This window comes from Coregonus clupeaformis, unplaced genomic scaffold (assembly GCF_020615455.1).
Source record: "Coregonus clupeaformis isolate EN_2021a unplaced genomic scaffold, ASM2061545v1 scaf1624, whole genome shotgun sequence".
NCBI lineage: Eukaryota > Metazoa > Chordata > Actinopteri > Salmoniformes > Salmonidae > Coregonus > Coregonus clupeaformis.
Genome location: NW_025535078.1, coordinates 64,150 through 87,276, shown reverse-complemented (window position 1 = coordinate 87,276; position 23,127 = coordinate 64,150). Strand labels below are relative to the sequence as shown.

Below are 23,127 nucleotides of genomic sequence, written 5' to 3'. Positions count from 1 at the left end.
TATTCACGGGTAATAAAGCAGCCCAGATCTTAAAGGCTCAGTCCAAAAAAAGACTGTTGTAAAGGTCTCGTGTGGAGAAATTATAAATGTTTCTCTCTCCACAAAACAGCATGGCTAATTCTTGATTAGAAGCATAGCAAGTGAATTCCAGCTGCGTTCTGATTTGACTGATGATTTAATTAGTACGACGGGAGAACCACATCATACTTTTTGATACATTATGATAAGGTGGAAGAAAAAACATCTGGATATGTAGGAGAAGCTGAGAAACATACAGTACACACACCTGCCCTTAAAGACCTTAAGAAACTAAAGGAATCTTCTGGGCAAACTTCATGCTTGTCTGTGTGATATTCTTAAGCATACAGTTTATTAAAAAATAAGAGTTGGATTATTCTGCTCAGTGAAGCTGGCAGAAATTCAATTTGCAGCATCTATGGAAGACAGAGGGGTCTTTTTCTTGGCATCTTAGATGTAGGGGAAGAAGCGTTGCACATCTCCTTAATTCCAGCGCACACCTCCTTTGATTCTGCTCCCACTGGGCTAGGGAAGAGCTCTTTCCCACTTCCTCAGACAGACTAGCAGCGTGAAGCTTAATTACTGGTACAGTCCAACAGAACAGGGCTGGGGGGTGGATGGAGGGGAGAGGGGGGAGACAGAGTTAGTTTAGTGGAATTTCTGCTGACTGGATGGAAATGATCATCTGTAGAAAGTAAAGTTTTTTTTTTTCACTCACTACTTCCTCTAAGTTTCTACGCTGAGATGTAGTATTGTCCATACTCATGAATCTCAAAAGAGTGTGTTTGATTTTCCTTTGAAGAGCACATACAATTATATTTACATATAAATACGGCGCTTGTAACGTCAGGGTAGTGGGTTCGATCCCCGGGACCACCCATACACAAAAATGTATGCACGCATGACTGTAAGTCGCTTTGGATAAAAGCGTCTGCTAAATGGCATATTATATTATTATTATATATATGATCATATCCTGTCTCCTGTGAATCTGTTTGTAGCTAGTTGGCTGGCAACAGTGTGAGATGTTCGGTACAGTCCCCCAACACCCTGTAAACTGAATGCGTCTTTTGAAAAGTCAATGGGTTTCTCATAACTTCCTTGATTTGCAGTAGGGTTTGTCCAGCGGTCATTGTCTAATGACATGTTTAGTAAATCTTTCTAATTTCGTCTCATCTAGAATTACACCCACTACCACAACCCTTTGACTCTCCTTGTAATGTCCCCAAGTCACTGGGCCAATTATGTGGCCCTTTGCTCCTACTTGTTCTGTTTATTATACAGGTTATCCATCTTTTCCTTCATTTAACAACATGTGGCAAAGGCACGGTGTGCTTCGGAGCTGGTTTAATCAGGTCAACGCTTTGATTAAGCTCCTGCACAGTTCCCAGCCCTCTCTGGCCTCATTAGAACACTGTGCGTGTGCGTGTGTGTGTGTGTGTGTGTGTGTGTGTGTGTGTTTGTGAGGTTGTGTACAAGCCTATGTTCATATTATTTACTCTCTATAAATCTCATACTATTTATAAATAGATTTTTCCTTCTTGTTTTCCTTCTAGCCACAACTGCAGATCGATTTTACAGAATTGATCGTGCTCAGGTGAGTGTGTGCCATTTATATATAATAATACGTTCAGTGATGGAAAAGTACCCAATTGTCATACTTCAGTAAAAGTAAAGATACCTTAATAAAAAATGACTCAAGTAAAAGTGAGTCACCCAGTAAAATAAGTATTTCGTTTTAAATATACTTAAGTATCAAAAGTAAAAGTATAAATAGTTTGAAATTCCTTATTAAGCAAACCAGACGGCATACTTTTATAGTTTTTTTTATTTACTGAAAGACAGGGGCACACTCCAACACTCACACATAATTTACAAAACAAAGCATTTGTGTTTAGTGAGTCCTCCAGATCAGAGGCAGTAGGGATGACCAGGGATGTTCTCTTGATAAGTGCATGAATTGGACCATTTTCCTGTCGTGCTAAGCATTCAAAATGTAACGAGTACTTTTAAGTGTCAGAGAAAATGTATGGAGTAAAAAGTACATTATTTTCTTTAGGAATGTAGTGGAGTAAAAGGAAAAGTTGACAAAATATAAATAGTAAAGTACAGATACCCCAAAAAACTATTTAAGTAGTACTTTAAAGTATTTTTACTTAAGTAGTTTACACCACTGAATACATTGATTATGCAGAGTAATGGAACACCTATAACAAAAGCAAAATAAACAAGTAACATGTTCAATGGCCATTATGATCTGTACATAAGTGATTATGGTTTCTCTCTCCATAACAGGAACACCTAAACTATGTGACTGAGATATCCCAAGACGAGCTCTTCATCCTGGACCCGGAGCTGGTTGTCACGGAGACGGTGAGCACCTCACCAGGGATGCCTGATCTGGTTGATTCTTCTGGTGAATTCCCGGAGGCATCTCGCAAGTTTGCCTTCCCATCCTCCTCCTCTTCTCCTCCCCCCTCACCGGGTCCCAGGTAAGAGAAGCAGCTGCTGCTCACAGCTTCTAATGGGAATTTCTGTTGGAGATCAGTTTAGTGCACTAGATAAAGGATGGGGCAGCTCCATTGGAGCTTTATGGGGGTTATAACAGTGAATAGCTTCCAGGTCATTTTCTGTGAAAAAGTCTGTTTTAAAGTGGTTTCCAGCGGTGCTGTTTTGACAGGCTGAAATAGTGTAGTAATAATCCGACTGGCATGCCCCAGGTCCAGGACACTAAAATAAAGGCTGAGTAAACCGTGGGTTGAGTCTGTGTTTGGACATGCATGCTATAACACAATAAAACTGTACGCTCCTCACGGGACCGTGCTGATTTTGCCCTGCTGAATTATTACTGAGGCGGCATGGAGGAATGCAGAGGCCATGCTCGCCCATTAACCCCCACCCAATTAAATCTATTAATCATTTAAGTTCTAACCACTGGACTGTCTTCATAATCACCCTAGGAAGGAGAAGGGCCATACTCACCTGAATTCAGAGTGACATTAGAAACCTTCCACCTCATAGCACATAACTGTGGAGAACAGGGGAGAAGTTCCAGGTTGAAATACTGTTACTGTAAGCCTTACTACAGTACATGCATCAACTTAACAAAGAAAGAAGCCCAGCCATTGTCTGTTCGTGGCTGAACAATACAAAGTGTTCCCTACATTGCTAACAGTTTGGAAAATACATGCAGCTCCACTACTCCATACATTTACATTTTAGTCATTTAGCAGACGCTCTTATCCAGAGCGACTTACAGTTAGTGAATACATACGAACCCACAACCCTGGCGTTGCAAACGCCATGCTCTATCAACTGAGCTACATCCCTGGACGGCGCTGGGCCAATTGTGCGCCGCCCATGAGTCTCCCGGTCGCGGCCGGCTGCGACAGAGCCTGGATTCGAACCAGGATCTCTAGTGGCACAGTTAGCACCGATGCAGTGCCTTAGACCACTGTGCCACTCAGGAGGTACTGTATGTTAATATTTTTAGAAGAAGGATGTCTGTGTGCCAGGTGTGGATATTTCCGTAATTTTCCACAGTAAATCTCCTCCACATTTTGTAGCCTTTTGTGAATGACATAAGTAATGCACACAGAAAGAGTCAACCAAGTTATTCAAGTAATACCCTTGTTACTGTTCTACAGTAACTTCACCTTAGTGGAAGTCTCTCTTCTCTACACTTTAGCTCAGGACCCTGTCCCCCATCCATTTAGGGATTTAAGGAGAGTTTGATGAAGACGAGGTGTGGCAACAGGTTCATGGAGTTCAAACATGGCAGAGGCAGATCCTAACCCGACCCACACGTTCCCCCTCCAAAGTAAACATGGTGGGACTATCTCTGAGGGCGTGTGGGGAGTGTAGCCTCTCCCTGTCTCTGTGGTCTATTGGCACGTCTTCTACAGACTATCTTTTGATGCTTTCAAAGTAGAGGCCATGTTATTTTTGCCATGTTCTCTCATGCTGCTGGCCAGGGCTTGAAATATAATTCCTAATAAAAGGCCATTTTGGATCCCTGTAGTCTAGAAAGACAGGCTGGGGGATAGCAGCACTGTGTTGGAGGCAATTTGTCATAGATGAATGCCACCTTAGACTCTTGGCAATGTATCAAATCATCAAAGGAAATTTAAGACGATGCGCATCCTAACTGTTACATTATTTGCATACTAGCATAAACATCATTTTTTTCAGAACCAATTCATTGGCTTAACTGATCTTGTACCATTTATTAACTATTCCTGCTGATGGCTCTGAAGATTCCCGGCTTCTTTGTCATCCTTTCCCTAATCACAGATCAGTTTAAATGTATATAAAAAGAAAAGTGCAACATTTTTTGGGCATGTTATTGAAGTAAAACACCCCTGAATTGTTCCTGTTCTCTCTCCTTCCTTCCGTCTGCCCTTCCTTCTGCCCTCTTTTCCTCCATCTACTCCTCTACCCTGTCCTCTTACCGTCAGTCCCACCAGCCCACACTCAGACAGCGAGGCCATGGACGTCAGACACAAGACATCCCACTTCTTCTCCTCTCACTCCGGCTTCCCCTTTCCTGTCAGGAAGAGGTATCGATCTGACCTTCCTTCCTGTTCACCTCTCCTTTCCTCCTTTTCTCTCACTCTCCTCAAAAGTTCTTAACTTATCTTGTCCTCCCAAGATTGTCTTACTCTGCCCATGGACGTATCTCCCCCTATAGCCATATAAGATTCCTTTGAGTTTTACTTGGATGTAGCAGGGGGTTTTGTGTTCTTGACTGAAGCCTCTAGTCCAAGATCTTTGTTGAGTCCAAGATCTTTGTGGGTGGAACACATTCAAGCTCATGGAAAATAAGGTTTATACCAGCAGAGTGCAGTTTAACAGCAAAGTGTGTACTGTGTTGCTTTATTTTCCTCAAAAAAATCATTTGAAAATAGATGCTTCTGCAGCCATGTGTGTGTTGCCAGGGCAATTGGTTTTATTTAAAATACAAAGTTGATTGTGTGGGTTGGAATAGGTGGAGGAGGATGAATGTGGGAGGTGATGAGCAAAAACCCAGCATTCCCCCCGGAATGGGAATGAATACAGTACAATCTGCCTCACTGCTTATGTTTCACTCCCACCTTCCTTAGAATCAAGATTGTATTTCACTTATGAAATGGAGAAAATCAGACATGCCCACAATAGAACATCACAACTGAGATTGGGGGTGAGAGGTGCTCACTCCCAATCTGATGATCCATTTTACATTTGACGCTATAGTCTTGTCAAAGCAGGATTTGTCTCCATAAAGATGTTTGTTTGTTGTTTTTTGGGCCATAGCTGTCTAACTCTTTTCAATAATGTTTTTATCTCTATGAGCAGGCAGCCAGAGAGTGGGTTGGGCTCGGAACGAGACATGGGGAAGTGGCCGGCTGAGCATGGGGTTAGCCTAGGTTAGGTTTAGGGTTTGGGGGATAGATGAGGTTTATGTCTGGGTCGGATCTATAGTAAGAGCAATTAGATCACTGAACACACATTCATGAGTCATGACGCTCTCAAATAATATTGTTGCTTCCTCTGTCACAATGAATAGCTGTGATTTTGTATGCTTTGTTTTAGTGCTTCCATAGTCCTGGAAATACAAACTAGTCCTGCTGTGGATCTTTATTAGTTAAAGATGTCAGCTTTAGATCTTTGGAAAACAGTCTTCCTAATTTGATGTCAGGCTTTGATCATCTTTGTTTCTCATATTATCAATATTTCATAAATCACCAATCCGATTGAACAGACAATGTGTATGCAGCTGTGCACATCTCAATTAGAAGTGCAGACTGTTCACTCCTGAGAAACTCTACATTTTCTAGGCTCTGCACTTCCCTGGTTCAAGTCCTGCCCTTCAACTTTTCCCCCTGCAAAAGCATCACTATTTTAGTGAGTTGCTGACTTTCCCCAATTGATCTGAACAGCATCCCTACATCTATATTCCAAAAGATTTTACCCATCAACAATTTTTAACAGCTTTTGCATGGTATTTTACCATTACAGACACATTTCCTGTATGCTGAGTGTATGCTCTTTGTTCCCCTTGCCTCTGGTCCTGGTTGGAAGTCAGACAGACTAATGTGATGAATGTGGGAGAGATGGAGCAGGTTGGTGGTAGACTGACAGACCCAGCACCACAACATGTTTCGGATCATTACACTCCACAACAAGACCCCAAGTGATTAAATAATGATCCGCAACAGCACTTCTGCTCTTTTGTTGCCGCTCTTCAGTTACAATAGAATATAAAAAGATATTAAATCAAACTAGAATGTTATAATTAGCTATTATAGGTTGTATTAACAATTTAACACCCTCTTTTGACCTAATTGGGGAAAATAAGCTTCAAAGCAAGTACTGTAGGTGCTGGATGACAGGAACATTTCTATTGCATATTAGTGTCTTCATTAACTGCAACGTTTTCCCATTAACATTTCTCCTATAAACTATATCCAACCTTCTTATTCGTTCTTTAGACCCCATCATTCTATAATTCTGTCTCATATACACAAGTTCTCTCTTTTGCTTATGCACTCTGCTCCCAATGGTGGAAATGTTCTGGTTTCCATCTTCCAAATGGGTTCATCTGTACAGTGTGTACCTTTTTGTATTTGCACTAGATCCCCCAGCAATATAAACCTACTTTATTGTTATATATACAGTGGCCACCTCTGATGTACACTTGCTTTATTTTATAACAAGAAAAGGCTTAAATGTTTACCGCGCTTCAGGACCCAGTGGGAATAGATACAGTACTCTCACTACTCTGTCTTTCCATAATGTATACAATGTGTCACCCCTTCTAGAACCTCATCATTTCTTATACATACTGTATCTCTCTCTTTCTCTCTCTCTCTCTCTCCCTCTTTTCTGTCTATCTCTCTCTCTATTTCTCTCTCACAGGATCATGGACCTCCAGAAGACCACTCAAAGGAAGCGAATCTCCAGTGACAGTTCGGTGGTGGAGGCACTGGCACACAGCGACTCCCTCAGGTCCAGTAAGCCAGCCCTCACCAGGTGAGAAGAGAGACTAAAACACAGGGGTGGCGCCCCGACAGAGGCAGCCGCCAATCTCCCAAATCACATATTACAGCTTTGATTTTGTTCTTGTAACACACTGCTTTCTTGGACGCTACTTCACGTAGAGATGCAAACAATGCAGCTAGCCATTATACCATTATAAGAGGGATTTAAATACAGTGTTTAACTTCCACTGTGTTTAGGTCCGGCGGTGCCAGACAGGTTAAAGCCATGGCCATATCCCTGGCAGGGTGTGATATGCTCAGGAGTAGAATGAGGCTGGGGAAGATTTAGCCAACCCTCATTATCGGACAGAACCAGTGTAGCCTCCATCCCCTTAACTGTCACGCTCGCCTGGACTGAATAGGAAGGGGTCAGACATTAGAAAAGGGTCTTGCCTGTGACACTGTTAGAGTATGGTTCCATGTAGGTGTACAAATCTACTTAGGCCAGGAATTGTTCCATGAAATAGTCTGCAGTGTCACTAGGTCATTAAAGCACCATACCATTCCAGTTTTTGCAAGGAAATGCATTCTTCACAGTGGTGTTGTACGTATTTGTCATGGTCCATCATTTCAGAAAAGTGTTATGGTTCACCTCCTTGAGTCTCATGAAACTGAAATGACAAGCAGTGAAATGCTGTTTTTTTTCATGAGCAAACACATCAAAACAACATCTTTTTGCTTTCATAATGTCATTCATTCTTATTAAGTGTTTATGAACTGAGAATGGTTTGTAGGTCTTGTTTTTAGTGCTGATTGTGCTTTGTTTATATTACCTTCCTATATTGGAGCCAGAGAGGAGGGAAAATGACAGTGTATAACAGCATCTGCCACAGACTCGCCCTTCCAAATTGAATCTGCCATGAAATATAATGACGTTAGGCTGCTCTTTGATATTGTGGCTACACCAATGACGGGGACCGTGAGGGTCCATGGTCACTCACCACAACATACAATACAGCCACTTGAGCCCATTTTGCCATGGCACATTGAAGGTCAAATTGGAAAATAAAACAAAAACAATAACACACAGAGCTCTGTGCCACAAAATAGCACTCTGGTGCAGTTTTTTGTTGTTGAAAAAACACACTCTTGTTTGAGTGTGTAGCCGGTACCTTTGATGGTAGAGTGGACATAAAATATACTGTTGCCCCTCTGTTCAGCAGCCATACTTCTTGCTCATAAATCAGAGAAGCCAGCAGAACACTGTTAGGACTACCCAGAGGGTTGGCTAGCAGTGCCCTATTGCCGGAACCTATAGCTCTGTAATGGTCTTTGTGCCTGGACCGGAGTGGCCTGTGAAAATTGAATACAGTTAGAAGGGGTGAAGCACTACCATTCCTTTTGAGTGTAAGTGCACTTACTGTAAGTTTTGCTTACTGCAAGTCGTAATATTTATTTTTATTTTTGTTGCAGCTGATGAACTTAAAGCTCTATCATACCATCTCAATGCCAATAACACATTCTCGAAATGAGGCTTTGTTTATAGAGGCTTTCCAGTTGTTTCTGTTGTTATTGTTTATCTTACATGTTTACACATTTATGATTTATCATTTCTGTGCTCATCGTTTTTGTTGTTGTTGGTCCCATCCATTTTTTTGCTGTTGTCTTAAAGGGCTGGATGTATCCATCGGTCTAACACTACTGCAGCTGATTTCAACCCAAACTTGAGGTGAGATCAAAGCCCCCTTTCACCTCTTTCACTTTCTTTCTTTTCACCAAGTCACTTTCTCAATTCTGCCCTTTGCACTCTCTGTCACACAAAAAATGCATTTACTTTGCAACGTTTCTGCTGACTAGTTCCTTGGTCTGGAGTCTACACAATATCACAGACCTCAACGCAATGTGCCAGACATGTCATGTGGTACAGTAGCATCCAGTGAAGAATCAGGTCTTTGAAACGGAATTTCTAAGGGATTTTTTGATGTTGTGTCATGGTGACATTGTCCTTACACTAGTATCATCTTCACGTCCCAGCTTGGCAGGATGCTAGTGAGAATGTGGGGATGACATTCAGCTGCTGATGGAACCATATGGCACAAACAGGGCTATGTGCTCCCTCTCACTGTCACTGTCACTGTGTCCCATCCCCTCTTTACATACAATAGCTCCATTTGGACAGCTGAGAGAGAGAGAGAGAGAGACAGAGACTGCCTTAGAGCACTCACAGACAGGCACAACCTCACATTTGATTTTACCATGAATTATGTGTCATTTTATGTGTAATTTTCCCACTCTTGTTTGTCAGCGACGCTAATTCACTGTTGATTGAGTCTCATCTGGAGGCAGATTTGCATGATGGATCCTTTCCATGTCCACTGAGATGACTACTGAGAAGTTACATCTTCTGAACGCTGTCATGTGTGCAGCACTGCAAAGCCACTCCAAGCAGGAGCCGTATGAAATGACCCAGAATTTAAGTTTTGCTTGTCACTTCAGTGATCTGCCAAACAGACTGATTAATGTATTTTGTAGCTTTTCCTTGCCAGATTTTTCCCTGTGTTATGCTTCCCTGTCGTGCAATTATAATTATTTCCAATGTCGTAATTCATTTGAGATTTAGAGCTTTTTCTTTCTTGATGTCTGGGTAAAATGCTTAGGATGCTAGCAAGGGCTTTGTTTTTATATTGAATGGGTAATTAGTCCGTAATCAGCTAGTCTTAAAAGAGAGGATATTTGAGCCTTGATACAAAGCAAACACTGTCAGCTTTTCCTCTGATGTTTTGTTCGACAAATCCGCTTAAATGAACATGTAGCATTCACTGAGGTGGCTTTATAAGATGTGTCACATTTTTATGTTCTTTTATTCACTGTATTTTGTAATGATAGTGCTCAACTGAGTGTAATGCGTGTTCCTCCTAGAAAAAGGAGATTGTTATTTGTAGAGTGTGTTTTGGCTGCACGGACAGTAGAAGGTAATGAGGTAACAGAAGATGTAATCGTGTTGATTTGGACAGCAGCTCCCATGTAGATGGGTTCATACTCTAAAATGTAAGCTTCTCAGGGCATCACAATCAATACATGTATACAGTATGATGGAAACCTTGTATTTACCATTCCATAAATACTGTAGGGAGCTCTGATATACCAGAGCACACAGTCCAGCATGCATCAAACATCGTGAAACTTTGCGAAATGAACGATGGTAAGAAAAGACGGCACCCCATACCATTGTTTACTCAATGTTTGCGTTTCGAAAGATCTATGTGCTGAACCAAACCGTCAGGTCCTCTAATTGCCTATTATGCCTTATTCTGAGACAGACCGTCTTTTCTCACTTACACAGGAATGTACAGACTGTTTGCATTAACGATCTCCGAGGTGACAAATTGTTACCAGCTTTGGCTTCTAAGCATCCAGCAGGCTTGCTTTTCACTTCCTAATAAGAAAACGATTATCCCCATTTAAAGCAACAATTTGGAGTCTGTTTTTCTGCCCAGCTGCAGCCCTGCCACTTGACTTGGAACAGAATATAATTAATTGAAATGACCATTCAACCGCAGTAAATCTTGCGGCTTGTGTCTTTAAGGTCAATCCTGTTGCTTTGGCTTTAGCTCAATTGATTAACATTGTCTTAAGTCATGCAGGCAACCTTGATTCTATGAAGCAGATCAGTTGATGTCTATCAACTGCTGGAAGGAGGAGGAGGAGGAGGAATATAGGAATACGAGATCACATAATGAGTAACCTTGCCTGAGACCTGAAGACTCATGTTTATTCCCAGGGCTAATGCCTAGGCATTAGTTTTACTGTAGAAGGGCACACATAAAAGCTTCTGAACTCCTCCCCTGTGATTGGAGAATAACTGTCAGGTTGGTGGAGATTTATGTGTCTGGACTGTAGAGGCTGGGCTCCTCTGTAATTATGAGGTGAGCCAGATATTCCAGTAAACTGTGTGTAATCTGCCCTGGATCTCCCTCACATTGACATCCTTACATCGTGGCTTGATATTGCCCAACACATCTTAGCTGCATATTTTGTTCCCACTCTCAAAGGAAATAGCTGCCAGGATCCCAGGGCTTGAACATATGCTTTGCCAGCTATTGATTGTGATAACTTTTTCTTAAAACTTTAGTCTGCTTCACTTGTTTCCAGACCCACATATTCTTTTTAAAAACCTCCCAGTGTTCTGTTTGTCACAGGCACTGTAAAGGAACTGATAATGCAGTTTGATGTAATGTAAGACTGGAATACTCATTACATTTGTATGAAGTGTGGGTGAAACTGGATGGCTTTAGTAAATCAAAGCACACTTTCCTCTTAAGATATATATTTCATACATGTTTCTGTTTCAGCAACTGTATCACACACAATGCATGGCCTACATATAAATACATGATGAGCTTATGATCCCCTGAGTTTATGAACACTGGACCCATAGCTACCACTTTTGCTTGCTGGCGTCTGCCTCCTCCACAGTCAAACAGCCGAATGACTAGTGATGGGGGAGAATTCCCAGCCCTACCAATGACGCGTGCTGGTAACAGCTGACAGGAAGCCAGCTGCCTTTTGTCAAGTGTTTTAAATATGGAACTCTGACAAGATGCTCAACGTCTTTGATCAAAGATTTATCTAGGGAGTGAGACTGTAGTGAGGAGTGGATGGAGACAGACTGGGTAATTGTGGGAGACTCCTGGGCTGATGAGAGAGACTGTGGGCTCTGTGTGGTTAATTACCCCTAACAGAGGAAAGCAGGCCCATTAGTAACCCACAGACATATAGGACTCCCAGACCTTGGGGAAAGACTTGTTACAGGGATTATTTTCTCCTCAGATTTACCATGATCACAATGTGTTGCTTTGCACAGCAAGCATCTGCTCTGTTGCGTCTAATTGTATTATTTTTCAAGTCCAGGTGATTGTACTGATCAAGGTTTCCAACAGATTAGACCAGGGTTTCTCTAACTCTGTTCATGGAGAGCTACTGTCCTGTAGGTTTTAGCTCCAACCATAATCTAACGCACCTTATTCTAATAATTAGCTGGTTGATCAGCTGAATCAGGTTAGTTACAACTGGGGTTGGGGCGAAAACCTACACGAGGGTAGCTCTCCAGGAACAGGATTAGAGAGCCCTGGATTAGACCCTTCTCAAGTTTTCAGACAGTTTCTAAAAGAGTATACTCTGTCTGATGAAGATTTTCTTTCTAATTCACTACCATTTTCCCAAACCAAACTTGTTCAATTACAGCAGTATTCCACTTGTTTTGTAAGATTCTAGTAACATTGTAATAATGCTTTATTTATTCACCCAAATCTCGTAATCTTTTAATATGGCTTTATTAAATGCTTGCTTAGCCATCCTGGTAGATGACCACTCAGAGCAAGTGGTACAACATCTTCATGACCATTATAGTATCTATTCAGGCAGGGTTTTTTATTCTACATGAATACAATGGTCTCTGACCCGCTAATGTTCTTTATATATTCACACCTTTCATACCCATGATTGTTTACCCCTTCTGCTCTGTGCTAATAACAAAGATGAAGAACCAGTCTTTAGCCCAGCCTGAGAGAGGTGGGATTGACCAGGAAGTAAGTAGGATAATCTGTCTGGTCAGTACAAGGTCTGCTCCTCAGACAGTCAGTCTCAGCTTCACTGTTCCTGCCTGTGTGCGTTTGATGTTACAGTCTTGTGTCAGTTCTCAGTGGATTAGTGTGTGGTGGATTTGGCTTCCGGCAAACAGACAGCCCAGCCAGGCTCAGACAGTAACATAACCTGGAGTGACAGCAGGGAGGCCCAAGAGCTGCCCCTCTGTCCACTCACTGTTTGGCTGAAACAGAATGGAAGAGAGGGAGGGAGGGGGAGTTCTTTTGGCTGCAAACACACGAATTAGAATCTTTTACCTTGGGCTAGTTGGCAGGCAAGGGACGCCTGGAAAAACAGAGCACATCAAGGGGCTGTCTAATTAACCACACCACCTCTCCTCTGAACCAACACCAAATCCATGCAACCGAAGCAAGTCTTTTTTTGGGACATTTAATTTTGTTTTTGGGATTTGGTTTGTTTTTGTTTTTTCCTATCATGGATGTTTGCTCTGAAAACCCAAGGGGTGCAGAGAGGTGGGCTTTAGGGGCATTTGTTTTGTAGACACAGATGTTAACTGTTTGTTTTATGATCCTTTAATCATGTCCTGTTCTCTATCTCCCCCAGGGTGGAGAAGAATACACTGTGCAATACAGACAAAGGTAAAACAAACGCACTTTGAATTGTTACACTAGGTGATTATAAATTGACGCAGTTCACTTGGCAGCAAGTGGATGGGGGTAAATCGGTGCCCACAACTGTTTTGCTCTAGTGCTTGATGTTTTGAAAAATCATCAATCAGCTAATTCCTGTCAGAATGAAGTTTCACTATGAATAATGTCAATTACGATAAGACACTTCTCTAAAAAACGTCTTAGCCTTTGTGGCCCTGCTTAAACAAGCCCCGCAAGTTCACCTGACATCATGCAAAGGGTTTTACCCGAAAAAATATATTGGCACTTAAGGTATGCATTTCAGGTTGAACTACTGTGCTGCGGGAAAGGTTATTAAAAATTCACACGAAAAACATTAGCATTCAAGTCCATCCCTCACAAAGATTCTGGCATGAGCCCAGTCGAATATATTCTCAAGAGCTGACTTGGCATCTCTCGAGTTGTTTTCTAAAGAAAAAAACTATATATTTCCAGTAGCAGCCCCTTTCTAATTCTGGTTGTTCCGCTCTGACAGCAGGATTCTAGAGCATATCTTCAGACTCAGACGTTGTGGTAGCAACTGTTTGACTTGCAGTGCTGGCTAACTGAGATTTGTGAGAATGCTGTGGGGAATTTCGAGTTGACTGTTTTCCTTCCTCGATGGAAAACATGCAGATGGGTGGATTAGGGTAAATAATCTACAAAGGGTATTTTGGTGCTTTGAACAAGGATTTGCCATATTGAGACTGAACCCAAGAACTCAACAGGCGTTAATGTGATTATCTGTGTTAATTTAAAACGTTTCATGATCCAGTGTTTAAACACTTGGTTTCTACTGAAGGCAGCAACCTGCATCTTGCTCTCGTTACTGTCCATGTTAGCTGAGTAAATAGATTGTTTTTGCTCATCAATTCAGTTTGAGGTTCCTTTCCCAAGACTCTTACATAAGATATATAGTACATTCAAACACTAAAACCAAACAAACAAGTGCCCCATAAAGAGCTATTAATGAACACTGGCACTCTACTCAGATCTTTCCCCAAAGGACACTGTCATGTCATACATTTATTATGGTCTGCTATTGTTATGACTACTGAATCTACAGCCTCCTCTCATATTTCTGCCTTCTTACTCTACTTACACATATTTCTCATTACTTACAGTATCACCAGAAGTGTTGATTGAATGTGTGAAGAGCAAGGACCATCTGAAGGTGAGTGGGAGCCACAGTGGCCAATGGATATGCACACTGCATATAGGTCTACATACTGTAGAGTGAATGTAGGCTCACTAATTGATACATTCAACAAGGGAATGATGATCTTTACCTCAGGGTAAGCATTTCTCAGGTCGGCAATTTTATAAAAATGCAGTCTATTCCCCTCACTTTCCACGCCTCCAGTCATAACCATGTGCCCTCTTCTCCCAGCTGAAGGAGCTGCACAAACTGGGAGCTGACCTGTCAGTGCAGGACCACTCAGGATGCACCCTGCTCCACTATGCTGTGGACACTGGTAGCAAGGAGACTGTCAAATACATCCTGGACAATGGTAGTGACAAGGCGATACATATTTATGTGTTCCATATAAGTCTGTAGGTACATCCCCCCTCACAATACTGAACCATCCTGTGGGATTTCCCAAGTAGTCACTCTCAAATATCAACTATCTATCAGAAGTTAACCCAGCACAATAGGCTCTATGTTTTATAATAGTAGAATTATGTCCCAGGTGTGGAGCGCCATATATTTGAGGGTCATGTACATTGTTTAAGACAAGCCACAACGCAGGTACATCTCACTCTGTGTACGCTTGTTGTCGTTTATGGAGTCTTTCTTGCTCAACAACGAACGATACATTCCAATATTTGAAAGGGATATGTTTTCTGTCAGAAAGTCCTCCTACACCAGCTTTATAAAAGTAGTACCTTGGAGCATTGAATTGGTTTAGGGACATGCTTTGAAATTTCTATTTTTCCCCTGCCCCCTCCCCAAAAACAGCACCCACAGACATCCTGGATGTAACCGAAAAAGAAAAGTAAGTTCAAGACATGGATTTTGAAATGCTCATGTTACACATATTCGGTGTGATGTATCTAGTTCAAGTTTTAAATAGAAAGTTACTCATTGGAGCTACTCTCTCTCTCTCTCTCTGTCTTTCTCTGTCTCAGTGGGGAGACAGTGTTGCACAAAGCAGCGTCACTGTGTCAGAGGACTATCTGTCACTACCTGGTAGAGGCAGGGGCATCCCTCATGAAGACAGACTTACAGGTGAGAGCAACGCTCCCTCTTCACTCATCGCTTTACTCTTTATTTGGCCAAAAGAAACCAAGTTGATGCGTAGGCTACCCCTGAGAAGTGTTTTATACAGTGGATAGGGCGGCAGGTAGCCTAGCGGTTAAGAGCGTTGAGTCCAAAAGGTTGCTGGTTCGAATCCCCAACCCAATCAGGTGAAAAATCTGCCGTTGTGCTTGAACAAGGCACTTAACCCTAATTGCTATTGTAAGTCGCTCTGGATAAGAGCGTCTGCTAAATGACTAAAATGTCAAATGGATAAGTGGTGGGTATAGAATGGCCTAATCATCATCCAGAAGGAAAATTAGCTTGTCTTTCTTATGACAAGCTAATTATACATCGGGTGGGGGAGCACTACAGCGGTGCCCTACACGTCCCCTCTGAACCAAACTAGCCAGATGCCTGCAGAGTCAATTAAAGTACTTACCTCCAAGTGGCTCCACCATAAAATGTCTTATGTGCTTACCCTCCCTGCAGAGATAGCCAATTGGATTCATTTGTTTAAGCTTCCACTGACACAGTGGGTAGAAGGCAGTTGGAACATAAGGTTAAAAATTTTTACTACAGTACTTCACAAGATCCTCCTTCTGAAGACCCCACAGCTGGTTTTTATCTTAGCTTTCTGTCCTGGAAAGCTCAGACTTTACCACATTTAAGATGTCTTGATTTTCATGTCAAGGCTTGAAGAATTTTCCAATACAAAATCTCACTGCCACATCGTGTGTGTCTGCAATGTAGTCTCTCTCATAAGCAACTGACATAATGCTTGAGGTGTCACTAGGGAGGAGTGTAGTCCTCGCCAGTCAGTTGTTCTATCATGCTTTGAAAGTACTCTGCTACTGTCAGCTCTCCTTTACTCTAAATGAAACATTCCATGACACTCAGCAACCTCCCCTCTACCCCCCCCTCTCTTTCTCAGTGAGCTAGCAGTGAGTCTGATTCATACCCTGTGGCCTTGGGATGCAGTTCAGCCTGGCTTTCTTTCCTCTCCTCCATCTCTTCATCCTCCCAGCCTTTCTGCCTGTCTGTCTTTCTCACTCACAATACATTCACTCTTGGCCTTGAGACATCAGCATATCTTAGCAATTACTTTTCCTGTCTTTTTGTCTCACCCTCTCGCATGTTCTCTTCTCTTCTTTATCTCTTGAGTTTTTTTGGTCTCTGCGATTTTAAAAAACAAACAATTAGAAATAATTGGGTTTTTGTGAAGCTATTTCTTAAATGAGACAGTAGCTCTTGGATGAGTCTAAAAACATTCTAGATTTGCTTTTGCACACAGACAAACAAATATTTGGTGCCTATTCACTGTTGATAACTGGAAATATTAAAACTAAACCATGATGAAATCTGAATGCAAATGATTCCTACATCTCAAAAATACTTGCAGACTGTTCTTTGCAGACTGATCTTTGACTCTGCGGCTTAATGTTTAGACATCAGGAGAAATAGATGCTGCCTTAATTAAAGTTAGGTTCTTCATTGCGGTCTTTTATGTTGAGCAAGTTGCCTCTCTTGTGCTGCAGGGTGACACACCAAAGCATCGTGCAGAGAAGGCCAAGGATGCAGAGCTGGCAGCCTACTTGGAGAACCGTCAGCACTACCAGATGATCCAGAGAGAGGACCAGAGACAGCCGTTGACTGCCCTCTGCTCCCTGACCTCCAGCGCCACTTCCCTGTCACCTAACCCCGTGCCAAACCTACTTTAGCTAAAAGAGGAAACTCACCAGAGAAGATGGTTAAAAGGTAGCCGGTGTTGTATCCTCCTGCTAGGGAGTTGGTTGGAGTGCTACCAGTTGAGAGACTCTTAAGGTCCACCATGTGAGATGCTTGTGACCAGTGGACTTGATTATTGCACTGCCAAAAAAAAAAGCTATGTTTTGTGTCGGAACGCTTGGAAGAGATGGCTCTTCTGTTTCATTTTTTTCCCCAGGTTGTGTTGCGCTTGCAATCCACCTAGACTGAATGTTGAATGATTACATAGAGAATTTTGCTACAAGGTTTTAGGACAGGAACTTGGGTAATTGAATGTCAAGGTAATTGTATTATTATGCGCTCCGATGGAGCTGTATCGCTCTGTCAATAAAAGCAGCATGAGAGTTTCAAGTGTATGGATCACAATGACTCAGTGGATTTCAAAAGGGTATTAACACTCTGATATGTAGGCCAGCTGTCTTTAAGGCCACCAAAAATGACATTATTCTGATGACGGTTTTATTTGTTTATAGCACTGTTAATTTTTTTTGTTTTTTTTGTTGTTGACTGATTTGGTTACCCGTAATGCAGTGTGATGGGATCAAACTATCCACGAAAGTGGGGAATTTTGACACTTTTCTCATCACCAAACAATTTGAATTGAGTAAATCAATATTGTTCTACTCTTATGACCACTTGGCTAATTTTTTCTTTTATTTCTTAGTGTTAATAAGGATATTTGGTACTGTACACTTATCGTAGTAGCTCTGTGTTAAAGCAGTTTATGCACTGCAGCTCCAATTGCCTTGATTTTCTTATTTTGTTGGCTGATTAGTTTGTACTTAATGTACTTAAGTCATGGCATATTTTTTATAGCATTTTTAAGCAGATTTGATGTTTATATAATTTGTACATACTATAAATTTACATTTTTGTGTTTGGTCATTATTTACTATAAAAATGTGCATTTGATATGTATTTGTTTCAGAACTACAGAGCGTTTCTTCTCTCATATTGTTACAGAAGTCAAAGGCGTATTTATTCACATCAACATTTTTTACCGATCCTTAACATGCACATAAAGTGGTTAAATTATGTTCAGAAAACTCAAAAATGTTGTGACGGTTTGGGTTGTAAATTTACAGAGTTGTTGTTTTTTACGTAAAAATAATAATAATTTGTCTTCATACAAACGAACAATTTGTGGTTGCTATTTATTTTCCATAGTTATAATCTCTGTTAAAATATGACTGGCCATTTAAACCAGAAATATAATTAAACTTAAGTTAAAAAGACATGTGATTCATTTAAACGGTGTTCATGTTATATTGTGTTGAGAGTGAGGGGAAGGAATTGGTCTCATTCCAAAAGCTATCCTACAGTATAACTAGGTAACTAGTTTAATTTAGCACCACAGTAACTGTGGATCTACTGTATTTTGTTAGACTGAAATTAGTTGTTGCTCTGGATTTCTTATAATTATTTAATCGCTAAACATACTTGTAAAACGTACTTGTAAACACATTAACAAGGTACACTATTTCATATACACATTGTTGCTGGATTCTGTTTGTTGTCAAAAGTTTATAGTTTTTACCGTTAAACAACCCATAATGCCAACTAAGATGCATTTCATTGTAAATCATTGCTGCTCTCTATTATGGCCAGATATATGAAGAAATGTAGCACTGAATCAGTTTCTGTGATAGGAAATATGTTGTCAATGAAAGGCCTCTAGTGTTTCTAATTCTAGACTGAAAATAACAACATTTCTCTTAAATGTTCATATATGTTTTATTTGATTATGAAAAGTAAATTAATTGTGTAGTTCTACATCAGTTATTATGCTTCATACATAATCATATGTTCTCACAATTTTTTGGAGGTATTCATTTTTTGAATTTAATTTTTAACAATAGAAAACATCCACATACAAACGACAACGTACAGGCACACACAAACATCCACAACATCCCCCCTGCTCACACCCCCATCTCCAGCGCCCACATCACTCTCCGCCACAGCCTCAAACTGCACCATTTTGTTTCATTGTCACACTGATTGTCAGCATTTTCATTTGACTCTTCTTCAATAATGAAGACAGTAGGCCCCCTTTTAGTTGACTTCACTATAATTGAAATATGTTAGCCTTGTGGCTGAGAAGATTGGATATCATCATTTGAGGCATTCATGATTATACTGCATACTGAAAGAGGTGCATATTTGATCAGATTATGTAACATATATCCTGCTGTTCAGAGACTGACATGGAGATGTAGGAAATGCCTTTGCATTTATATAATTTGGATGTACAGTACCAGTCAAAGGTTTGGACACACCTACTCATTCAAGAGTTTTTCTTTATTTTTACTATTTTCTACATTGTAGAATAGTAGTAAAGACATCAACACTATGAAATAACACACATGGAATCATGTAGTAACCAAAAAAGTGTTCAAAAAACAAATCAAAATATATTTTATATTTGAGTTTCTTCAAAGTAGCCACCCTTTGCCTTGATGACAGCTTTGCACACTCTTGGCATTCTCTCAACCAGCTTCATGAGGTAGTCACATGGAATGCATTTCAATTAACAGTTGTGCCTTGTTAAAAGTTCATTTGTAGAATTTCTTTCCTTCTTAATGCGTTTGAGCCAATCAGTTGTAGTTGTGACAAGGTAGTGGTGGTATACAGAAGATAGCCCTATTTGGTAAAAGACCAAGTCCATATTATGGCAAGAACAGCTCAAATAAGCAAAGAGAAACGACAGTCCATCATTACTTTAAGACATGAAGGTCAGTCAATCCGGACAATTTCAAGAACTTTGAAAGTTTCTTCAAGTGCAATCGCAAAAACCATCAAGTGCAATGATGAAACTGGCTTCCATGAGGACCGGCACAGGAAAGGAAGACCCAGAGTTATCTCTGCTGCAGAGGATAAGTTCATTAGAGTTACCATCCTCAGAAAATTGCAGCCCAAATAAATGCTTCACAGAGTTCAAGTAACAGACACATCTCAACATCAACTGTTCAAAGGAGACTGGCTGAATCAGGCCTTCATGGTCAAATTGCTGCAAAGAAACCACTACTAAAGGATACCAATAATAAGAAGAGACTTGCTTGGGCCAAGAAACACGAACAATGGACATTAGACCGGTGGAAATCTGTCCTTTGGTCTGGAGTCCTAATTGGGTATTTTTGGTTCCAACCATTCTGCAGCAATACACCATCCCATCTGGTTTGGGCTTAGTGGGACTATCATTTGTTTTTCAACAGGACAATGACCCAACACACCTCCAGGCTGTGTACGGGCTATTTTACCAAGAAGGAGAGTGATGGAGTGCTGCATCAGATGATCTGGCCTCCACAATCACCCAACCTCTAACCAATTGAGATGGTTTAGGATGAGTTGGACCTCAGAGTGAAGGAAAAGCAGCCAACAAGTGCTCAGCATATGTGGGAACTCCTTCGAGACTGTTGGAAAAGCATTCCAGGTGAAGCTGGTTGAGAGAATTCCAAGAGTGTAAAGCTGTCATCAAGGCAAAGGGTGGCTACTTTGAAGAATCTCAAATGTAAAATATATTTTGATTTGTTTAACACTTTTTTGGTTACTACATGATTCCATATGTGTTATTTCATAGTTGTGATGTCTTCACTATTATTCTACAATGTAGAAAATAGTACAAATAAAGAAAAACCCATGAATGAGTAGGTGTGTCCAAACTTTTGACTGGTACTGTATATTAACATCAGGATTTTATTGAAGCCTGTCTACCTGCTCTATTTTGTATGTTTTATGTATTTGAGGATCTGGTCCAAGTATAACTACTGTAGTTCACTGTGATCTTGGAAAGTGCACTGTGGAATCATTACAACAGTGTTTTTCCAACTTACAGTATATCGTCGTCCATTTCCAATCGAAATGTAGATGAAAACCCAATTTTCAGAGGTTTTCTAAATCCGTTTTTTTCATACCATTGGGGAACCTGATTATGTAGTATGCACAGTCAAACCCTTTTGCATGTTATTGTTGATTGAGGGACATTTATGGAGGCCTTGCAAGATCTTTCCTCGAAGAAATGAATTGTACCACAAAACACTAAAAAAAACACATTGTAATTGTCGTCTTTTTATTTTATTTGTCTATTCTTTTTTTTTACTTATACAGGTAAGTCAATTAAGAAAAAATCGTATTTACAATGACGACTTGTCAACACTATTGAATCAATTATGAAATGGTCACGTCAGATTTATAATGAACATACAGTTGAAGTCGGAAATGTACATACACCTAAGCCAAATAAATTTAAACTCAGTTTTTCACAATTCCCTGACATTTAATCCTAGTAAAAATTCCTGTCTAAGGTCAGTAAGGATCACCACTTTATTTTAAGAATGTGAAATGTCAGAATAATAGTAGAGAGAATGATTTATTTCGATTTTATTTCTTTCATCACATTCCTAGTTGGTCAGACGTTTACTACACTCAATTAGTATTTGGTAGCATTGCCTTTAAATTGTTTAACTTGGGTCAAACGTTTCCGTAGCCTTCACAAGCTTCCCACAATAAGTTGGGTGAATTTTGGCCCATTCCTCCTGACAGAGCTGGTGTAACTGAGTCAGGTTTGTAGGCCTCCTTGCTCGCACACGCTTTTCAGTTCTGCCCACACATTTTCTATAGGATTGAGGTCAGGGCTTATGTGAAAGCCACTCCAGTACCTTGACTTTGTTGTCCTTAAGCCATTTTGCCACAACTTTGGAAGTATGCTTGGGGTCAATGTCAATTTGGAAGACCTATTTGCGACCAAGCTTTAACTTCCTGACTGATGTCTTGAGACATCCACTGGATGGTCTCTGTAGCTCAGCTGGTAAGCACGGCGCTTGAACCAAGTAGTGGGTTCATCCCGGGACCACCCATACACAAAAATGTATGCATGACTGTAAGTCGCTTTGGATAAAGCGTCTGCTAAATGGCATATTATTATTATTATATATTATGTTGCTTCAATATATCCACATCTATTTTGTGAAGTGCACCAGTCCCTCCTGCAGCAAAGCACCCCACAGCATGATGCTGCCACCCCCGTGCATCACGGTTGGGATGGTGTTCTTCGGCTTGCAAGCTGCCCCCTTTTTTCCTCCAAACATAACGATGGTCATTATGGCAAAAACATTTCTATTTTTGTTCCATCAAACCAGAGGACATTTCTCCAAAAAGTAAGATCTTTGTCCCCATAGTTGCAAAACATAGTCTGTCTTTTTTTATGGCGGTTTTGGAGCAGTGGCTTCTTCCTTGCTGAGCGGCCTTTCAGATTATGTTGATATAGAACTTGTTTTACTGTGGATATAGATACTTTTGTACCTGTTTCCTCCAGCATCTTCACAAGGTCCTTTGCTGTTGTTCTGGGATTGATTTGCACTTTTCACACCAAAGCACGTTCATCTCTAGGAAACAGAACGCCGCTCTCCTTCCTGAGCGGTATGATGGCTGCGTGGTCCCATGGTGTTTATACTTGCGTAATATTGTTTGTACAGATGAACATGGTACCTTCAGGCGTTTGGATTTTGCTCCCAAGGATTAACCAGACTTGTGGAGGTCTACAATTTTTTTTCTGAGGCCTTTGCTGATTTCTTTGATTTTCCCATGATGTCAAGCAAAGAGGCACTGAGTTTGAAGGTAGGCCTTGAAATACATCCACAGGTACACCTCCAATTGACTCAAATGATGTCAATTAGCCTATCAGAAGCTTCAAAGCCATGACATCATTTTCTGGAATTTTCCAAGCTGTTTAAAGGCACAGTCAACTTAGTGTATGTAAACTTCTGACCCACTGGAATTGTGATACAGTGAATTATAAGTGAAATAATCTGTCTGTAAACAATTGTTGGAAAAATTACTTGTGTCATGCACAAAGTAGATGTCCTAATCGACT

At 40.8% G+C, this 23,127-nt stretch overlaps 1 protein-coding gene across 1 annotated transcript in view; it reads left to right on the top strand.

The window, feature by feature from the left end:
- The window catches only part of LOC123487303 (diacylglycerol kinase iota-like), a 34,610-nt gene extending 17,401 nt beyond the window's left edge, over nucleotides 1–17,209 (top strand). Inside the window, exons 17-27 of the mRNA XM_045218518.1 lie at nucleotides 1,575–1,615; nucleotides 2,314–2,510; nucleotides 4,476–4,577; nucleotides 6,916–7,029; nucleotides 8,650–8,706; nucleotides 13,185–13,219; nucleotides 14,374–14,423; nucleotides 14,640–14,760; nucleotides 15,210–15,246; nucleotides 15,380–15,479; nucleotides 17,027–17,209. Coding sequence (XP_045074453.1) covers nucleotides 1,575–1,615; nucleotides 2,314–2,510; nucleotides 4,476–4,577; nucleotides 6,916–7,029; nucleotides 8,650–8,706; nucleotides 13,185–13,219; nucleotides 14,374–14,423; nucleotides 14,640–14,760; nucleotides 15,210–15,246; nucleotides 15,380–15,479; nucleotides 17,027–17,209 — 1,037 coding nt within the window. The remainder of the gene's footprint in view (nucleotides 1–1,574; nucleotides 1,616–2,313; nucleotides 2,511–4,475; nucleotides 4,578–6,915; nucleotides 7,030–8,649; nucleotides 8,707–13,184; nucleotides 13,220–14,373; nucleotides 14,424–14,639; nucleotides 14,761–15,209; nucleotides 15,247–15,379; nucleotides 15,480–17,026) is intronic.
- Nucleotides 17,210–23,127: the final 5,918 nt, after the last annotated feature.